The 20,781-nt window shown below is 40.1% G+C and overlaps 1 protein-coding gene across 3 annotated transcripts in view; it reads right to left on the reverse strand.

Annotated features, from left to right (window-relative positions):
* Nucleotides 1-20,781, reverse strand: part of LOC138746224 (deformed epidermal autoregulatory factor 1 homolog) — a 62,421-nt gene that overhangs the window by 31,741 nt on the left and 9,899 nt on the right. For all 3 annotated transcript variants that reach the window (XM_069904289.1, XM_069904281.1, XM_069904296.1), the window contains exons 3-7: nt 14,920-15,049; nt 11,395-11,541; nt 3,422-3,561; nt 1,136-1,201; nt 95-221 (exon numbers count right to left, since the gene is read on the reverse strand). In XM_069904289.1, coding sequence (XP_069760390.1) covers nt 95-221; nt 1,136-1,201; nt 3,422-3,561; nt 11,395-11,541; nt 14,920-15,049 — 610 coding nt within the window. The remainder of the gene's footprint in view (nt 1-94; nt 222-1,135; nt 1,202-3,421; nt 3,562-11,394; nt 11,542-14,919; nt 15,050-20,781) is intronic.

Consider the following 20,781-nt stretch of genomic DNA (forward strand, 5'->3'; position numbering starts at 1 on the left):
CTCGCTGGAGGGGATGATGAGACTGACTGCCAGTTGTGGGTGGTTGGTGTGAGCCCACGATGAGCATCTCGCACATTGAGTGATACAGACGTACAGGCGGGTGCACTTGCAGCAGGCAGTAGAGTGATGTTCTTCGGAGAATCCTTCTTCTCTGGAACAGTACATGGTTCATTTTCTTTTTTGCGTCTTTTGTATGGAACGAAGAGCCTGACCGGTCCAGTCTGTGAAACAGAACAAGAATTACAGTCTATCCATCACCACATCCTCCATCCCACCCACTACACCCTCCATCCCACCTACTGCACCCTCCATCCCCACCCAGTGTGCACCATCCATCTCACCTACTGAACCCTCCACCCCCACCCAGTGTACACCCTCCATCTCACCGACTGCACCCTCCATCCCACTTACTGCAGTCCCATCCCCACCCAGTATACACCCTCCATCCCCACCCAGTGTTCATCCTCCATCTCACTGACTGCACCCTCCATCCCCACCCAGTGTACACCCTCCATCCCATCCAGTGTATACCCTCCCCCTTCCCCTTTCTCACTCCTGTCCTCTCCTCCTCCTCCACCTATCTATTTAGGAGCCTTCCTGCTTTCCCAGATTCCTGATGAAGGGCTCAGGCCCGAAACATCGACTGCCTTTTACTTCTTCTGGATGCTGCTTGACCTGCTGAGGTTCTCCAGCACTATTGTGTACTGCACTCAAGCATCCAATTCTGGCAACCCAGGAAAAACATAAGAGAGAAGAAGCCATATATGCGTGAATCTTTCCTGCACCCTCTGTAGCTTAACCAGATCTTTCCTGTAGTGTTGCAACCAGAAATGCACACAGTTATCATTAAAAAGGAGGTATTAGATTCCTTAGCTGGCTGAGAGGAGGATAAATCCACAGGGCTGCTGTGGGAGGCAAGGCAGGAGATGGCACCATCCATGGCAGAAATTCTTAAATCTTTGCTAATCACAGGTGACTGAAGTTCTGCAAACATGGTGTGGATGTTCAAAAACCCAGTGACTTTGACCTGAATAATAGTTTAGCTGCTAACAACACAACTCCATGTAAATGTGCATGGAACCTGCAATCACACTTCACAGGACAGTCATGATGGTGCGCACTCATAGCATCTTACCAGGGACATGTCATCACAGCAGGCAGCACAGGTGCAGGACGCTGCGTGCGGATTTAGAATGCCATCCTGGAACACAGAATCAGAGATAGAATACAAGGTCGCCACTTACTTCTCTTTCAACATCAACCTTCACCATGATAAATGGAATCTCTCACCCTTTCCACATCAGATCCAAACAGAAAATGCTGGAAGTCATCAGCAAGGGGCCTCACAGTAGGCTGATCTAGACAGTGCAGATGCATGAAATCTATGGTGAATTGAAAGCTTGGATTCAGAATTGGCTGGCCCATAGGTGATGGTGGAAGAGTGTTAATGTAGCTGGAGGTATGTTTATGTGCTGTGACCAATGGTGTTCTGCAGGGATGGATCCCTGTTATTTGTGTTTTTTTAAGTGACTTGTATAAAGAAAGTAGGACTGTGGCAGAAGGCCAAAAGGCTAGTTAAGGGCTGACACAGGCATAGCAGACCTTTGGGTGCTGCAAGGTACTTTACTTTCATGCAAAGAAGCACTGTTTATGCCTTCTAAATTTCGGGCTGCATGACACTAGCTGTCTGCATTCTATGTCATACCCCAGACCATGGAGCCCTGCAAAAGGTAGTGGACACAGCCCAGGACATCACAGGCAAAACCCTCCCCACCATCAAGAACATCTATGGGGAACGCTGCCATCAGACAGCAGCAGCATTCTCCACCATCAGACTCCTCAACAACAAACTCAATCAGGGACTCATTTAAGGACTCTTACTTTGCACTTTATTGATTTTCTCTCTCTCTCTGTAACGCAAAATTTGTTTACATTTCTTTATTTGTTTACATGTGTATGGCATGTCGTTTTTCTTGCTCTGCCAATAAATAATAATTCTGCCTGGCCTGCAGGAAAAAGAATCTCAGGATTGTATGTGATGTCATGTATGTACTCTGACAATCTGAAATCAGTCATTGTATGTTCTTGTGTTGCTTTTGAAGTGAGCAATAGATTGTAGTGAGAATAATGAGGAATACTCATCTCCTTTGTCTATTCACACAAATGCAAAATGTAAACAATTCTTAAACTGTCAGTGATGGTTATGGGGTGACTTTTGCTGCAGTACGTTCTTACTTTAAAATAATTTTTAATTTTTCACACTGTGAACCATATCAACCAAAATACATAAAAACATTTCCCTCTTAAATATACACAGTGGCATTTTCTCTCCCTTTTTCTCCCCTACCTTCCCTCCCCCTTCCCACCCCCCCTCCAAAACCAATAAACATTCAACATATACAATACAATAAAACCATTAAACAATGTCATCACACAATGAAAATAAACAAGATAAATGCATCATCTACTTTTACACACTGGATCGAGTCATTTTGTCTTCTTATCATTTTTGGGGGTAGAGGTCCGAGGTAAGCCCTTTCTGTTATGTTCTATGTACTGTTCCCAAATTTGTTCAAATAATGTGACTTTATTTTTTAAATTATATGTTATTTTTTCCAATGGAATACATTTATTAATTTCCATGTACCACTGCTGTACTCTCAGTTGACATTATACATTTTTTTGCTACAGCTAAGGCTATCATAATAAATCTTTTTTGTGCTTCATCCAGTTTGAGGCCTAATTCTTTACTTCTTATATTACTCAGAAGAAAGATCTCTGGATTTTTTGGTATGTGGCTTTTTGTGATTTTATTTAATATCTGATTTAGATCTTCCCAAAACTTTTTCACTTTCTCACATGCCCAAATTGCATGTACTGTTGTTCCCATTTCCTTCTTACAGTGAAAACATCTATCTGATAACGTTGGATCCCATTTTTTTAACTTTTGGGGCGTGATATATAACCTGTGTAACCACTTTTACTGTATCATGCGTAATCTTGTGTCTATTATATTCTTCATAGTTCCAGAACATAACTTTTCAAATGTTTCATTTTTTATCTTTATGTTTAAATCCTTTTCCCACTTTTGTTTGGGTTTATAGCTTATTTCATCATTTTCCTTCTCTTGCAGCTTGATGTACATGTTTGTTATAAATCTTTTCATTATCATTGTGTCTGTAATCACATATTCAAAGCTGCTTCCTTCTGGTAATCTCAGTCTGTTTCCCAATTTATCCTTTAAGTAGGCTTTCAGTTGATGGTATGCAAACATTGTATCATGAGTTATTCCATATTTGTACTTCATTTGTTCAAATGTTAATAAATTATTTCCCAAAAAATAATTTTCTATTCTTTCAATTCCTTTTCTCTCCCATACTCTAAAGGAAAGGTTATCTCTTATAAAACAGTACGTTCTTACTTGTATCAGACACTGCAAGGGGCGGCCAGCATAGCGGATGCTTCTTTTCCAGTCTTTGCTACTTGCACGACCTGCCATCCCTTCAAACTCAGTGGGAGTGTACCAGCTCTCTCCATGTTTTATGCAACGCCCTCGCCCTCCTGGAAATAAGACTACAGATCACTCACACTTCTTCATAACTCTGTAAATTTGGCACACAACAATCACACATACAAAATAAATGTTTTATTCAGCAGCAAAACTCCTTTCTACCTGACTAAAATGATTGGTCCTTCAACTTGAGGATAATGCTCACGATCTGCCTCTAAAACAGTACCAACTTATGAGATAGGTGTCGGGATAATAAAGTTTTAATAGTAGGTGAATATAATTTTGACGTGAACAGCCATGGTGCTAAGGCATTAGATGGGGCAGAATTTGTTGTACATGACCAAGAAAGTTTATGAAGCAAGATTTAGCTTGCCCTACACTGGAAGAGGCTCTTCTTGATCTCCTTTTACAAAATAAGAGTGAGCAAGTGGTTGCCACCGTTTATGAATCTGATGACAGATGCTTATTCTATCCCTCGGTTGGATGATTGTGTGGATAAGGTCGGAGAGGCTAAATTTCTTATGAAGATGGGCTTATTAAAAGGTTATTGGTGTGTTCCTTTAATAGAAAGGGGTAGGGAAATTTCCACATTCATAAGTCTGTCAAGTTTGTATGAATACAATGTTTTACCATTTGGAATGAAGAATGTCCCAGGAATGTTAAACTCTGTGATTCAAGATTTACAGCATACAAATGCTTATATGGTTATATGTTTGCATTAGAGAAACTGTTTAACAAACATTTAGAAGCAAAACTTACTGTTAATTTAGCTAAAAGTGAATTGGGTCACGCTACTGTTACATATCTTGGTTATGTTGTTGGACAAGGAAAATTGGTGCCTGGACAGGTGAAAGTTCAAACAATTTTTGAATTTCCCATACCCACAGTTAAGAAAGCTGTTAGGTGATTCTTAGGAATGGTAGGGTATTAGATCGCCATACCTCTGACTAACCTTCTAAAAGGGGGGTGAAAAGTTTATTTTGAAAACCATTTGTCAGGAAGCATTTGACACTCTAAAACCCATTTTATGTCACAAGCCTATCCTTAAATCACCTAACTTTGGAAAGCCATTTTCTTGAGCAGTAAATGCTAGTGATGACGCGATAGGAGCTGTCTATTACAAAAAAATGACTGTGATTGTTAAACTGTAGTTTACTTTTGCAAGAATATGATTTAGTGATAACTTAAGTTAAAGGCAAAGATAATGCATTTGCTGATTGCTTGTAAAGGTGTTGAATTTGCAATGTTTAAAAAAAGTTGTCTTTGTATTATATAACCTTAGGATGCAAAATCTACCAGATAAATGGTAGATTGCAGTTCAAAAATTTGATCTTTAAGAAGCTCAAAATTTCCTCTGTGGGAAGGAGGTGTGACAGATTTGTGCTAATATTAATCGAAAGTTAAAATATTATATATTATCTTAGTAAAGTTATTTTGTGGGTTGGATACAGGGTCACACACAGACACACACATTATTCTTTGAGATGGCAAGCCACTTTCAAAGTCAAAATGGCTGGAAAAACAGAGCAATAAAAATTAGAATTGAATGCTTCATTCAATTGCTGGAAGCCATTTTGCTTAAAAAGACTGATAATTCAAAACTGCAAACAGTCATAAAAGTTCTCCATTGAGAATTCAAAACAATAGGGGTTTGTTGGAGCAATAGCTGTGTATGCAAGAAAGCTATTTTCTGGTTGAGCTCTGCAGACAGATTGGAGTCTGATCCATTCAAACTTGTTGAAGAGATAAAGCTACATGCTTTTAGCATATGGATGTGAAGTACCTTCAAAAAGGCCATCTGCCACGATTCATGCTTTTGTAGAAATGAAACAGAATCAGTAGTGAAGTCATGTCACATGATTTTTAAAAAAACTTTATTTAAGATTTTATAACATAAATAACATATAGGATTACATTAAAAAAATTAAGAATAAAATAATAAAATTACAATACAATATCAGTAATCTAAATAAACTATACCCTCCCCAATAATTATTACACATTAATAACCCAACTCAAATTAGTCCAACCCCCCTTTCCCCCCAAAATAAAGAGTGAAGAATTAATAAAGTTAATAATATATGTGAAAAAAACCCACTTACAAAAAAAACCAAAAACATAACCGATTAAAATACTAACAAAAAGAAAAGTAATTAATACTAAAATATCAGACTTAAAAAACATATTTAAATCAAACTTAAATGCATATATTTAACAAACGGTTAAGATGAAACATATATTTAACTCAAACTTAATATAAAAAATTAGTAAAGTTAGTAACATTATCTATCAAAAATTCTTAAACAATATTCAATTCTTAAAAAAAATTGTAGCATGAAAAAAAAGATGAAAAAAAAACTTTCTCTATAGAGATAAACCTTCACCAAATATCAACTAACTTCACATCTATCATCATATTAGTCACATAAACCACCATCTTAAAACAAAATTCAAATCTCATTAAGCACTGTACAATTCAATTTTAGTACTCTTCCACCATTTTTCCCTTTTACTCTTAAATAGTTAACCAATAAAAGCACCAATACCACATTTAAATATCCCCAATCATTACGTTAAAATTCAGATATCCAAATAATAAAAATACATCTACGACGAAATCTATATCTTCAACAAATGGAGCATAAACCACAAACAAAATTCAAGCCTCATTAAGAATTGTACAATTCAATTTATAACTTTCACCATTATTCCCTTCGTTCTATAACTAAAATAGCAAAATAATATACACCAGAATTACCACTCCTTTCACCTTAAAGTTAAAGAAAAAATATTAAAAAAAACTTATCCATCCCATTCACATTTAAATTTCAGATATTCCTTATCTACTGAATAAACTTTACAAAAAAAACACATCAATTTTTAGTTTTTTAAACAATCAAATACTTTCTTATGCTTTTTTTTATATTTATACAAAAAAAACCCTTCACTCTTTAATCTAATAATACAAAAAAAAAGGAAAAAAAACGGGTAGGGGGTTAAAAATACCCCCTCCCGTCTAAACCGCGCAATGCGGTAACTCCATAACAAAAAATGGGTGTGAGATAACTCACACGTAGCAGATTACTTTCAGGAAATAGTGCCTATCCAGTTCTCTCCCCCAACTCTCACTTCATCTTAAACTAACATCATCATTATTTAATATCCCTTTTTTTTTAAAAAAAACATTAGAAAAAAAAGGACAACTCTTCTTTTAATCAGCTCCAACTGCCGAGTCACCATTACAACCATTCCTTCTTGGAGCACGGCTCTTTTCTTCCATCTCTTGTCTCCTTAGAGATTGTGGCGGACTATGTCTCTGTTGAAAGTGAGCTATAGCTTCCTTTGGAGAATCAAAGAACTTTGGTTGGCAACCATCTTGAAAAACCTTCAAAACAGCTGGATATCTAAAGGTTGCCTTATAACCTTTCTTCCACAACTCTTTAGCAGGATTGAATTCCCGTCGTTGGAACATAACTTCTTGACTCAAATCCGCATAGAAGAAAACTCGATTATTTTGAATCATCAAGGGTGATTTTCTCTGTTGTGCATTTCTAATAGCCACTCGTAAAATTATTTCTTTGTCGTAATAATTCAAGCAACGAACCAAAACAGGTCTTGGACTTTGACCTGAAATAAGTCTTCTACGGAAGGCTCTGTGAGCACGTTCCAGTATTATACCTTCCGGGAAATGTTCTTGTCCTAACACCTGCGGAATCCATTCAGTAAAAAATTTTCTTGGGTCTGGTCCCTCCATACCTTCCGGCAAACCAATAATCTTTATATTGTTCCGTCTGGATTGGTTTTCCAAATAATCAATCTTTTTCACCAAATTTTTATTTTGAGTTTGTAAGTCTTCGACCATTTTGGTCACATCAAAAACTTGATACTGTATTTCGTCTATATCTTCTTTACACGAATTAAATTTATCTCTCACTTCAAGCTTAAAAGCTCCAAACTCAGCCATCTGTTGAGAATGTATTTTCACCAAAGTATTAAACCTAGTACCAAGTTCAGTCATAATCCTGAATAATACCTGCATTGTAAAAGATAATTTAGATTCAAGATTCACAAAAATCTTTTCAATTGGAAGAGATTTTGGCTCAACAGATTCCTGCTTCTTCTCCAAAGGATCTTCTATTCCTTCCTTCATTCTGGTTGCCTTCCTTGTAGTATGACTGCGTGTGGAAACCCCAGCCACAGCCTCTCCAGCAATGAATGGAGGACGCTGGCCGGGGTTTTCCCCAGTCCATAATGTATTAAATTCTCCCAGTACATCAAGAGCTGGATGAGGTTCCCACCCTGGATGAGACATATAAGGCAATCGAACAACTGAAAAGTGGCAAAGCAGCAGGTATGGATGGAATCCCCCCAGAAGTCTGGAAGGCTGGTGGCAAAACTCTTCATGCCAAACTGCATGAGTTTTTCAAGCTTTGTTGGGACCAAGGTAAACTGCCTCAGGATCTTCGTGATGCCACCATCATCACCCTGTACAAAAACAAAGGCGAGAAATCAGACTGCTCAAACTACAGGGGAATCACGTTGCTCTCCATTGCAGGCAAAATCTTCGCTAGGATTCTACTAAATAGAATAATACCTAGTGTCGCCGAGAATATTCTCCCAGAATCACAGTGCGGCTTTCGCGCAAACAGAGGAACCACTGACATGGTCTTTGCCCTCAGACAGCTCCAAGAAAAGTGCAGAGAACAAAACAAAGGACTCTACATCACCTTTGTTGACCTCACCAAAGCCTTCGACACTGTGAGCAGGAAAGGGCTTTGGCAAATACTAGAGCGCATCGGATGTCCCCCAAAGTTCCTCAACATGATTATCCAACTGCACGAAAACCAACAAGGTCGGGTCAGATACAGCAATGAGCTCTCTGAACCCTTCTCCATTAACAATGGCGTGAAGCAAGGCTGTGTTCTCGCACCAACCCTCTTTTCAATCTTCTTCAGCATGATGCTAAACCAAGCCATGAAAGACCCCAACAATGAAGACGCTGTTTACATCCGGTACCGCACGGATGGCAGTCTCTTCAATCTGAGGCGCCTGCAAGCTCACACCAAGACACAAGAGCAACTTGTCCGCGAACTACTCTTTGCAGACGATGCCGCTTTAGTTGCCCATTCAGAGCCAGCTCTTCAGCGCTTGACGTCCTGCTTTGCGGAAACTGCCAAAATGTTTGGCCTGGAAGTCAGCCTGAAGAAAACTGAGGTCCTCCATCAGCCAGCTCCCCACCATGACTACCAGCCCCCCCACATCTCCATCGGGCACACAAAACTCAAAACGGTCAACCAGTTTACCTATCTCGGCTGCACCATTTCATCAGATGCAAGGATCGACAATGAGATAGACAACAGACTCGCCAAGGCAAATAGCGCCTTTGGAAGACTACACAAAAGAGTCTGGAAAAACAACCAAATGAAAAACCTCACAAAGATAAGCGTATACAGAGCTGTTGTCATACCCACACTCCTGTTCGGCTCCGAATCATGGGTCCTCTACCGGCATCACCTACGGCTCCTAGAACGCTTCCACCAGCGTTGTCTCCGCTCCATCCTCAACATCCATTGGAGCGCTTACACCCCTAACGTCGAAGTACTCGAGATGGCAGAGGTCGACAGCATCGAGTCCACGCTGCTGAAGATCCAGCTGCGCTGGATGGGTCACGTCTCCAGAATGGAGGACCATCGCCTTCCCAAGATCGTGTTATATGGCGAGCTCTCCACTGGCCACCGTGACAGAGGTGCACCAAAGAAAAGGTACAAGGACTGCCTAAAGAAATCTCTTGGTGCCTGCCACATTGACCACCGCCAGTGGGCTGATAACGCTTCAAACCGTGCATCTTGGCGCCTCACAGTTTGGCGGGCAGCAACCTCCTTTGAAGAAGACCGCAGAGCCCACCTCACTGACAAAAGGCAAAGGAGGAAAAACCCAACACCCAACCCCAACCAACCAATTTTCCCTTGCAACCGCTGCAATCGTGTCTGCCTGTCCCGCATCGGACTTGTCAGCCACAAACGAGCCTGCAGCTGACGTGGACTTTTTACCCCCTCCATAAATCTTCGTCCGCGAAGCCAAGCCAAAGAAAAGAAAGACATCAAGTTGTATAGGTTCTTGTATCTCAAGAGATGCAGTTTGCAGCACCACCTCTACAGCTGACAAATGCCTTTGAGTAACTCTTTGTTCTAAAGGCTGTTTGGCGCCCTCTTTAGGGGGCTCTACCGATGTAACATAGAGCTCTACATCCGAACACTGTACCTCTCTCCTGGGATCCATTTCACGCTGAGTCCCGGTGTCTTTCCTGTAGGTAGGCTCCAAAACTTGAACTTTTGGAAAATGTAGTTTTTTGATGATCTGTTGTCGTTTTTTTTTGCTCTTTTCCACCAATTGTACCATCATAAGTTAAATTAACAGCATTGAAATTATCTAAACTTTTAAAGAATTTTAACGGGCATTTCTAGACAAAAAAATAAAATAGAATCAGGAGAGGACTGGAAGGCACGTCTGATCCTTACGCCATCTTGCCACGCCCCCTCATGTCACATGATTAAAGATTGTTTTGAGAGACATTTTGAAATCAGAAGAAATTGACTATATCCTGAAAGACAGAATTGAAGATACAGTAGCCAGAAAAGGTATTCCTGGTCAAAGGAGAACACAGAATAAGTGGGTTTTGAATGAGGAAGACCACCTCCGACAGTCTTTTTAAGAGAGAGAGGACAATCCTGTTGTGTCCATTGAAAAGGACATTGGTTATTAAAAAAGCAAAATTAATCTTGCATCTGAATCATAACCATTTTTAAATGGTTATTTCATTCAGCCCTTGTCTAGGTTTATGAAATCATCATGGAAGAAAATAGCCACTCCACTGACTCTTTGAAAAGAGGACAGATTCATCGTGTGGAACACAGATTCTGAAACTTCCGTGCAAGAGGAAAAATCATTCGTATGAAGAAACATTGCTCTGAACACAACTCTACAAGAAATTTGAGAGTTTTAAAGAGGTCTGATGACTTGCTATCTTAAAATACTTCAAAATTACTTTTGTGCAACAACTTAAAGAAATCTGATCCCTCACACTTACTCCATAATTGCTTTTGAACAGCAGTAAAGACTGAGTTTCAACACAAAAGCTTTCTGAGTCTGAACTTAAAAATCATCTCTTCAGAATCAAACTTAAATTGTAATGGTTTGGGTTTTAACACACACATATTAACATTTGCACATAGTGGGTGTGTTTAGAGTTAAGTAAGACTTTATGTTATTGATAATTAAATCTTATTGTTGTTGAAAATGCTACACGTTAGGGTTATTACCATTTCTGCTGATTTAGTTCATAATACCTCCCTATCTACAGCTGTGATACTATCCCTGACCTGTAATGCTACTCCCCTCCCTGCTTTTTATACCTCCCATCCTATTCCTTTTTTAAAAAACCCTAAACCCTGGTACCTGCATCAGCCAATCCTGCCCTTCCTCCAGCTAAGTCTCTGTAACAGCCAAAATATCAAAGTTCCACATACTGATCCATGCTTTAAGTTCATCCCCGTTATTCCTAACACTCCTAGCATTAAAATTTCAAACCTTCTAATTGGCCACATTTATGCCTGTCCTTTCTCACAAACTCAGAACGCATAGCATCATTCTTTGACCTCACATTCTGGTTCCCACCCCCTGCCAAACAAGTTTAAACCCTCCCCAACAGCAAAAACTGCCTGCCAGGATATTGGTCCCTTTCCAGTTCAGGTGCAGCCCATCCTTTTTGTACAAGTCAGACCTTCTCTAGAAGATAACCCAGTGATCCACTTAATGATCCAATTAATCCACCAAAGCCTTGGATATGAAGCCAGAAAACCCAAGGAAGGAGAGGATTTTCTCACCAGAACCCAACTTGTTCTTGAACAGAATTCCACTTGTATTTCGGCATCGGACTGGAAGCTCGTTCTCATACACAGATGGATCCCAGTTGTATTTGGTTCCATCCTTGTCAGGGCCCGGTGTCAGAGGAGTTGTTGGTGCCTGTGGACCTGGTATCACACCGAGAGAAGAATCATTAAGGTCAAAAGTATTCTCTTTTCTTAATTCTTCATGTGTACAACTTTGCAGAAAATGGTAGGACAGCTATCAAAGAACAGTACAGCACAGGAATAGACCATTCGGCCCATCATGCAAATGCTAACCATAATGCCAATTAAACTGTAGATTGATTTGCACATAGTCCACGTCCCTCCACTCCCTATTCATGTTCTGAGTGGTCTTAGCTGCCCTGTTGTCTATCACATGTGTGCAAGATGCCTTGGGATTTCCCTTAATCCTAATTGCCAAGGTTATTCCATTGCCCCTTTTTTCCATCCTAATTAACTGAGTAACATCTCCAGATTCCTTTATACTCCTAAAGGCCCTGCCTGACCTCAGCTTTCTAAAGCTTGCACATGCTTTCTTTTACTTTTTGACTAAATTTACATATCTCATTGACCAAGATTCCCAAACCTTGCCATCCTAGATTTCCTTCCTCAATGGAACATGTAGTCGTGCACTCTGAGCAGCTGTTCTTTAAACAAATCCCATGTGGGAGATATGGTCTTATCCTATAGCAGCCCCTCCTAATCTACACTCCCAGCTCTTGTCTGGTACTGCTGCAATTGGAATTCCCCCCCCCCCCACCAAATCTTTCCCTTTCTTGAAGGTCCAGTCTTATCTTTATCCATAACTATCTGAACATTTATGGAATTGTGATAATTGTTCCCAAAATATCCTTCCACTGAAACTCTGATCTCCTGGACAAGCTCATTTCCCAGTACAGAGTCTAATGCAGTCTCTTCCCTGGTTAGACAATCGACATACTGTTTCCAAGAAACCCTCAAACAAATTCTGCTTACCCAAACCTCTTGCACCAGTCAATGTTGGGGAAACTACAGTCTGCCATGATGTCAATCATATTGCTTTTGCAATTTCTGTTCACAGATATTTCCCTCCACCTAATAGGAGCTGATGGGATGCCAACAGTTTAGCCCAATCTCTGTGATTGTACCTGTCTTACTTTTGATCTCTAGCCACACTCCCTCATGTATAAACCCTCCATTATATCCTCTTTGAATGCAGCAGTGACACTCTCTGGGATTATTAAGGCAATCTTGCGAGAGTGGTGACAAATGGATTTGCCTTTTACATTATCTAGATCGACTAGACAGGGCTGTCCTTTGTCACCAGCTCTCTTCATGTTGGTAATTGAGCCTTTGGCGCAGATGATTAGGCAAGATAGTCTTATTAAAGGTATTAAGGTAAATTCTGAAGAATATAAGATAAATTTGTTTGCAGATGATGTTTTGATATATTTAACACATCCCCTGCAATCTTTGGAGACTTTACATAAATGTTTGGAACAATATGGAGCGTTGTCTGGTTATAAAGTAAATTGGGAGAAGAGTGAAATTATGGATTATTCATTGTGTAGATAAGTTGTGAAGTTTAAATGGTCCGAACATATTAAATAATTATAATAATTTATTTGCATTGAATTATTTACCCCTATTGACTAAAATTTAAGGTGATTTGAATAGGTAGAAGGATTTACCCATAACGTTGATGGAATTATATAAAAATTAATATATTTCCCCAAATTCAATATTTGTTTCAGTCTATTTCATGTAAAATACCTTATAAATTTTTAAAAGATTTGAATACTTTGGTGAGAAAATTTTTGTGGAAGGATAAAATGGTGAGCGTTTCATTACATAAGTTAATCTGGAAATATGCGCTAGGAGGACTACAATTACCTAATTTTCAAAATTATTATGGAGCAGCCCAGTTAAAGTTTATTAATAGGATGTTTCAAGTGGACAGGTCCTTGGTATGGGCTAATATTGAATGATCCCAGCTTGGGGAAAAGAGGACAAATCAATTTATTTACCGATGGAATCCTCAGTTATTAAGTAGCTATAATTTGCTGGTGTTGAAACACCTAATTGAGTTATGGACTAATAAGAATGAAACTGTAGGTACTGAAGGTAAGCTTTTAGCTAAAACACCATTATTTCAAAATAAGCTTTTTCCTTTTATGGTGAACTATCAACTTTTGAAGATATGGGAACAAAAAGGAATTAAATTGGTATGAAGCAGGTTATTTTATTTCTTTTCAACGAAGAGAAATATGATACACCTTTGAGTACTCTCTTTTCTTATTATCAGGTTAAAGCTTTATTATTGAATAATTTTGGGCATACTCTGAGGCTTTTCTAGATCTAAATTTGAGATTTTGCTCACTGAGGGTGGTAGAAAGGTTTTATATCAGATATGTATACTTTATTGCAAGTTAAAATGCTCAAACCGTACGTTGATAAAACTAGAGTGAAATGGGAAAAAGATTTGGGAATATCCATACCCCCTGATGACTGGATGTTGATATGTGAGGATAGTATAACTAAAATTGTGAAGATAAAATATAGATTGGTTCATTATAACTTTATTCATTAATTATACCTAACTCCGGAGAAATCAAAGAAATTCAAATACGTTACTTCAGATCTATGTCACAAAGAAGTTGGAACTTTTTTACATTCGGTTTGGTTATGTGAGATGGTTAAACCTTATTGAAATAAAATTAAGGAATTTTTAGAGGGTCTGTTTAAATGTAAAATTCTATTTGATCCTATGATATTTTTATTGGGACATATTAAAGCATTGAGTTTGGAGTTAAAATTAGATAAGTTTCAAATTGCTTTTATAAGGTTGGATTTTGCAAAAGCCAGGAAATGTCTTGCAGTTACATGGTAAAATGATACTAAATTGAATATTCAACAATGGCATGTGGAGATGAGATCATGCATTCCTTTGGAGAAAATAACAAATAATTTATGAAATAATTTTTTTAAAATTAAAACTTGGACCCTGTACATGTTGTTCTACTGCTCTGGTTCCCAGCACCTGCCACACTAGCTTATTCCTCCCAAGTTGCAGTAGTGAACTTCCCTGTAAGCATATTGGTTTCAAATGAGCTCTGGTTTAACCCTTCCCTCTTATTTAGGCACCTTCCCTGGAGTAGAGCCCAGTGGTCTATGATACTGGCTCAACATCACCCCCACTACCCTGCATTAGACAGTACCACAATGCATCAAGATCAAAGTTCAGTTTACTCAATATCCCCAGATCTCACACAATCCCCCAGATCTCACCCATTTGCCCCAGATCTCACCCAATCCCCAAGATCCCACTTAATCCCCCAGATCCCATCCAATCCCCTTGGATCTCACCCCAATCCCCCCCAAAGGTCGCCCAAGCCCCAGATCTATTTATCTTCCCCAGATGTTTCTCAGAGATGATTCAGTCCCACCTCCCACCCATCCCCGAGTTCCTCAACCACTAGAGTGTTCTGCTACCATGGGAGAACATGCAATGCAGCTCAGTACCTTGAGTTATAGGTGCACTGGGAGTTTTCAATCCTGTTGTTTCCACAATACTCCCATCTGTGTGAACCACAATCAATGTGGCTTTGTCTGTGGGGAGTCCTTCTCCAATCTGCAGTGTGGTTCTTCCTGACTGGGAAAGATCACAGGATGCAGTAACTGATAAAGTCCTCAGTATTGTCTACCTCAAACAGGTCAACTACAAGCACTAAATGCTGGAAGGTTATAAAGTGCAAACTGATCACATTTGAAAAGAAATAGACAGATTTGCTGTGACTGTCTGCGGGAAACCATCACCTCAAACTCTAACCTTTCATCTTGCTGCTTAACAACACTTTATGATCTTACACCATCACTCCACCAAAGCCTGGCAGCTTCAGTGTTCCACTCACAATGGTAGCCCAACAATTACAATGGGTCCATCTCAGGAATGGCCCACAATTGGGTTCTGTCTCCCTGCTCTCAACAGGTTCATGCTGATTCCACTGGCTTTAACGCTTCTTTCCCCTGAGCATTACAAGTTTCAGTGTTCCTGGTACTTGGTGTGAAGGACAGGATGTGAAAGGAAAAAGAGAAATATGTAGCTTGTGAGGAAATGCAGCGAGAAGTGAGACGTGGACAGAGTAGATGTAGAAGGGCTGTTTCTCATGGTGGGAGACTCTAGGACAAGAGGGGCCAACTTCAGGATTGAAGGGTTAACGCTTAAAACAGAGATGAGGAAGAATTTCTTCAGCTGGAGGGTGGTAAATCTGCAGAATTTGTTGCACAGGCAGTTGTGGAAGCCAGGTTATTGGTGTATTTAAGGCAAAGATTGATAGGTTCTTGATTAGCCAGGGCATCAAAGGTTAAGGGGAGAAGGCCGGGCAACGGGGCTGAGTGGGGAAATGGATCAGCTCATGATTAAATAGTGAGGCATTCACAATGGGCCAAATAACCTGTTTCTGCTTCTATGTCTCATGGTCTTATAGAAAGATCAAGAAGCTGTGTTTGTCTCTGGTGTACACTGGAAAACTGAACCAAGAAACCAATAAAGTTAATTGATAATATTATGCAGCTTCAAGAGTACAACTACACAAAGGAAACCTGCAAGAGTTTCCTTCAGACTGATCATGTTAACATCTGGATGTCATTGCTCACAGCTGTTTGAACTTGTGTTTCACTTTCTGTTCATGGTTAACCTATGCCCAGAACTTGGCAAAAACGGTAAAAAAAAGAGCAGTTTTCTACTGCTCTCACACATAATTTTGAATGGCCATTCAAATATCTGTGGTTGTTTCTCTGCAGCACCACTCGATGCAAGGATTATTGCCATTCGAGAAGCAGCTCCCACTGGCCCAAAGGCAGTCAGGTTTAAATGTGGCTGTTGCTGCTCTTCAATGGCAACGTACAGAAATGAACTGGAACACCCTTACTTTGGAATTGAAGTTCAACCGTTCAGTGCAATAACTAAGTTCTCATGACCAAACACGTCTTCCACAAAAAAATCCAGCCTATCTAGTCTCTCATTTATTACTGCTAGTCCCATTCTCTTGAATTTGGTCTGAAGCTTTGTCAGCCCTTCCTACCATAGTTATGGAACACAGCATGGTACAGCTCCAGAATTGGCCATGTCACCGCTGAACGTGATGCTGAATCTAATCTAAACCTCTGCTGCTTCTACACAATCCACATCCCTCTGTTCCCTGTATCTATCTAGAAGCCTTTTAAATGCTACTATTGCTTCTAGTTCCCCCACACCGACAGCCTCTAGTTCCCCAACTCCAGCAGCCTCTAGTTCCCCCACACCGACAGCCTCGTTCCCCCACACCGACAGCCTCTAGTTCCCCCACACCGACAGCCTCTAGTTCCCCCACACCGACAGCCTCTAGTTCCCCCACACCGACAGCCTCTAGTTCCCCCACACCGACAGCCTCTAGTTCCCCCACTCCAGCAGCCTCTAGTTCCACCACACTTACAGCCTGTTCCAGTCTACACCACTCCCTGTATGTAAAAAACCCTGCTCTGCACTTCTGCTTTAAAATCCACCCCCCTCCTCACCTACTCCTATTAAAGGCTCTCTTTTTCTCTCATGATCTATTCAAACACCTATTCTGGGCCCTGGCTTTTTTTTGGTGTGTGCCCTGGCAAACATTGGCACACCTGTACTTGTGTTTTATTATTGGACTCCCTACTGTACTTGAGTTGACTTGCCTGGATAGTACATAAAATAAAGCTTTTTTCCATGCACATGGCAATAGCTAATTTAATGTCAATTAGTAATCACTTTGAATTATTTATTCTGACAGTATGGGTGTCATAGCAAGACAGTCATTTACTGCACCAAGAATGCTCCCCTTGCCAATTAACTGTTCAGTTATTGGTGAATCCGCTTCCACCTTCCTCTTTGCCTGCAGATTCCAGTCTACCGTGGCAGGAACATAACGCTCAGCAGTTTCTTTCCTAATCCTTTAACTGCCTTGTTTTGTATTGTTTGAGAGAGGGGTATAACTTTAATGGCTTCTGATTTGCATGTGTGAGCTTTTATTTCTCATGGCTAGTCGGGCAGTGTTTCTCAAATGGAGGAATTTTGCTCCGCCTATTCATGCTCAATAGCTACGTGACATCACTTTATGTTTAAATTTAGAGAATATTCGATGCTCAATTTCCGATTTGAATTTAAATTTTCAAACACTGTAGGGACCCTTTTTGAATTACTTTCAAAATCTCTGATTTGGTATTAATGCAGAGGTATTGGCTAATAAGGTAATTTATTACTGCAGTTTAGTAGTGGTTAGATTTTCTTTTTATAATTATTACTATAATATAATTTGTTTGATTAAGAATGCATGGTACCATGGATGAAATTTTGAGTGTAGTGTATTCTGTATTTTTTGACTTTTAATATGTATTCTTTTTTTTATTTTGAATTTCAATTGCAATAAAAATATTGAAAAAGAAGTGATAGTGATATGGTACTGATTATAATAGCTTTACATATAGTGTTGTGTTACTTTCTGTACTTATGTATTCCATATACACTATGTGTTTCTATGTTTTATTATTATAAAATCAATAAAAAGATTTAAAAAGAAAGAAAGCAGTTCCCTTTGATTCTTTTGCTAACTTTCTGAAGTCAGTGTCTTCTCATCACCAAAGTTCTTGCCACAGGATACAGTACGGTATATCCAAATTAAAATTGCTCGTAATTATGAAGCTCCCCTAATTCCAACATTCAAGGCTGGTGAAATGGTTTTTATCCACTTCCACTCCCATTTCCACTTCCACTTCCACTCCCATTTCCACTTCCACTTCCACTCCCATTTCCACTTCCACTTCCACTCCCATTTCCACTTCCACTCCCGTTTCCACTTCCACTCCCATTTCCACTTCCACTCCCATTTCCATTTCCACTTCCACTTCCACTCCCATTTCCACTTCCACTCCCATTTCCACTTCCACTCCCATTTCCACTCCCACTCCCATTTCCACTTCCACTTCTACTCCCACTTCCACTCCCATTTCCACTTCCACTCCGATTTCCACTTCCACTTCCACTCCCATTTCCACTTCCACTCCCACTTCCACTTCTACTCCAACTTCCACTCCCATTTCCACTTCCACTTCTACTCCCACTTCCACTCCCATTTCCACTTCCACTTCCACTCCCATTTCCACTTCCACTTCTACTCCCACTTCCACTTCCACTCCCAATTCCACTTCCACTTCTACTCCCACTTCCACTTCCACTCCAATTTCCACTCCCACTTCCACTTCCCAACCCAGATTCCATTTCCTCTGATGATTTTGTGTCCTCTTGCCAGTATTTTTCAGACTGAAAAAGTTTTGACAGATTGGAGAGAGGTTAATGTAACCCTACTCTTTAAGAAAGGAGATAGAGAGAACATGAGGAAGAAGGCCAGTTTATAAATGAGGGGAAACGCTGGAGTCCATTATAAAAGATGTCATTGCAGATCATTTGTAAGAGGTACAGTGTCGGACTCATAAGGAAGGACAAGATGAAGGATGAAAGTAGGCTAGCAAATAATATCAAAGAGGATACAAAAAGTTTCTTCAAGTATACGAAGAGTAAAGAGAGGAGAGAGTAGAACATAGAACCACTAGAAAATGAAGCTGGAGAAATAATAATGGGAGCCAAGGAGTATTCATCAGTCTTCATTATAGAAGACATTAGCAGTGTGCCAGATTTCCAAGTATCAGGGAAGAGAAATGAGTACAGAAACTATTTAAAAGCAGAATGCCTGCTTGAATGTCACCTTTTCTAAAACCCAGAACATTATCCGGCGCTGTTGGAGCGACTCCAGTTGTGATGTCAAGGCCATAGAGAAGGCATTCAACATTGACACGGGGCTGAAGTTCACATGCTGCAGCTGGGATCTCTGCAACTCTAAGAGCGGTGTTGGACCAGGACCGACCATTCACCCCTTCTTCTTGGGGCTGCTCTCTGCTTTTGCCACTCTGTATGTTTGCTGGTTTAAAAGCTGAAAACCTTTGTTCTCCGCCTGTAACCTTTCCACTTTGCGTTTACTACCAAGGAAGAATGGTTATGAATGCCCCAAGCAGCCTTGTATCATCATCATTTTCTCACCTGACTTGCTCCTATCTCCCTTCCAAAGCAGGGGAGGTGATGTCCTGCTGGGACTTGTGGATCTGCTGTCACCCTACTCCCCTGCATTTGACAGCCTCTCAAACCAGCACACCAGAGATTAATCTCAATAGCAACCATATTGTTCAGGAGTATTGCACTGCTTGCTGCCACTGTGGCAACAAGCACAGGTTGCTGTTTGGGCCACACTGATGTTTAACTGCCCCATCTATTTAACTAACACAGTCCACAGCTGTCTCAGCTAATAGCTGCAGAGGACAGATTGAGACACTGCTTCTCATTGGCTGAATTTGTCCTGATTCTGTGTAATGCATCAGAATAAGCAGTAGTAGTTAATCATAGCTTCGTTACTTAGTATTTTGACAGATAGGGTACAGATGTGTACATCATGAACATTTTTTGCTGAAGCCTTTGTACTTGGTATTTTGCAATGATATCAGTTATAAATAAAAGCTTTTCTGGGGGAAAAAAAAACTATTTAAAAGGAGAAGATGCTTAGGAAGCTGAATGGACTAAGGATGGATAAGTCACCCGGACCAGATGGATCACACCCTTGGTAGTGGTAGAGATTGTGGAGGAAATGGTCATGATCTTAAGATTCTGGTTGGGAGTACTTGAAGGCTCATAAGATAGACCAAAGGCCAGCATAGCTTCTTGAAGGGAAAATCTTGTTTGACAGACCTAGTGGAATTCTTTGAAGAAGTGACCAGCAGGCTGGGTAAAGGAGATGCAGTGGATGTTGTGTATTTGGATTTTCAGCCTTTGCAAGATGCGCACATGAGGCAACTTAATAAGAAAACAGTCCCTGGTATAACAGGAAACATACTAGCATGGGTAGAGCATTGGCTAATTGGCAGATTTTGATTACAGGGATCTATTCTGGTTGGCTGTCAGTCGCTAGAGCTGTTCCACCTGGGTTGGTGTTGGGGCCACTTCTTTTTATGTTGTATATTAATGATTTAGATTGTATAATGAATGGCTTGGTGGTCAAGTTTGCAGATGATACGAAGGTAGGTAAAGGGGCAGGAAACAGGGAGTCAGCAGAAGGGTTTAGACAGATTAGGAGAATGGGCAGAGAAGTGGCAAATGAACTACAATGTCGGAAAGTGAACGGTCGTGCAATATGGTTGGAGAAAATAAATGGGGAGAAAATTAAAAATACCCAGATGCAAAGGGACCTAGGAGTCCTTGTGCAGGATAGTTTGAAGGTAAACTTGCAGGTTGAGTTTGTGGTGAAGAAGGTAAATGCAATGCTGCAGTCA

The sequence above is a fragment of the Narcine bancroftii genome, chromosome 1 (genome assembly GCF_036971445.1).
Source record: "Narcine bancroftii isolate sNarBan1 chromosome 1, sNarBan1.hap1, whole genome shotgun sequence".
Lineage (NCBI taxonomy): Eukaryota > Metazoa > Chordata > Chondrichthyes > Torpediniformes > Narcinidae > Narcine > Narcine bancroftii.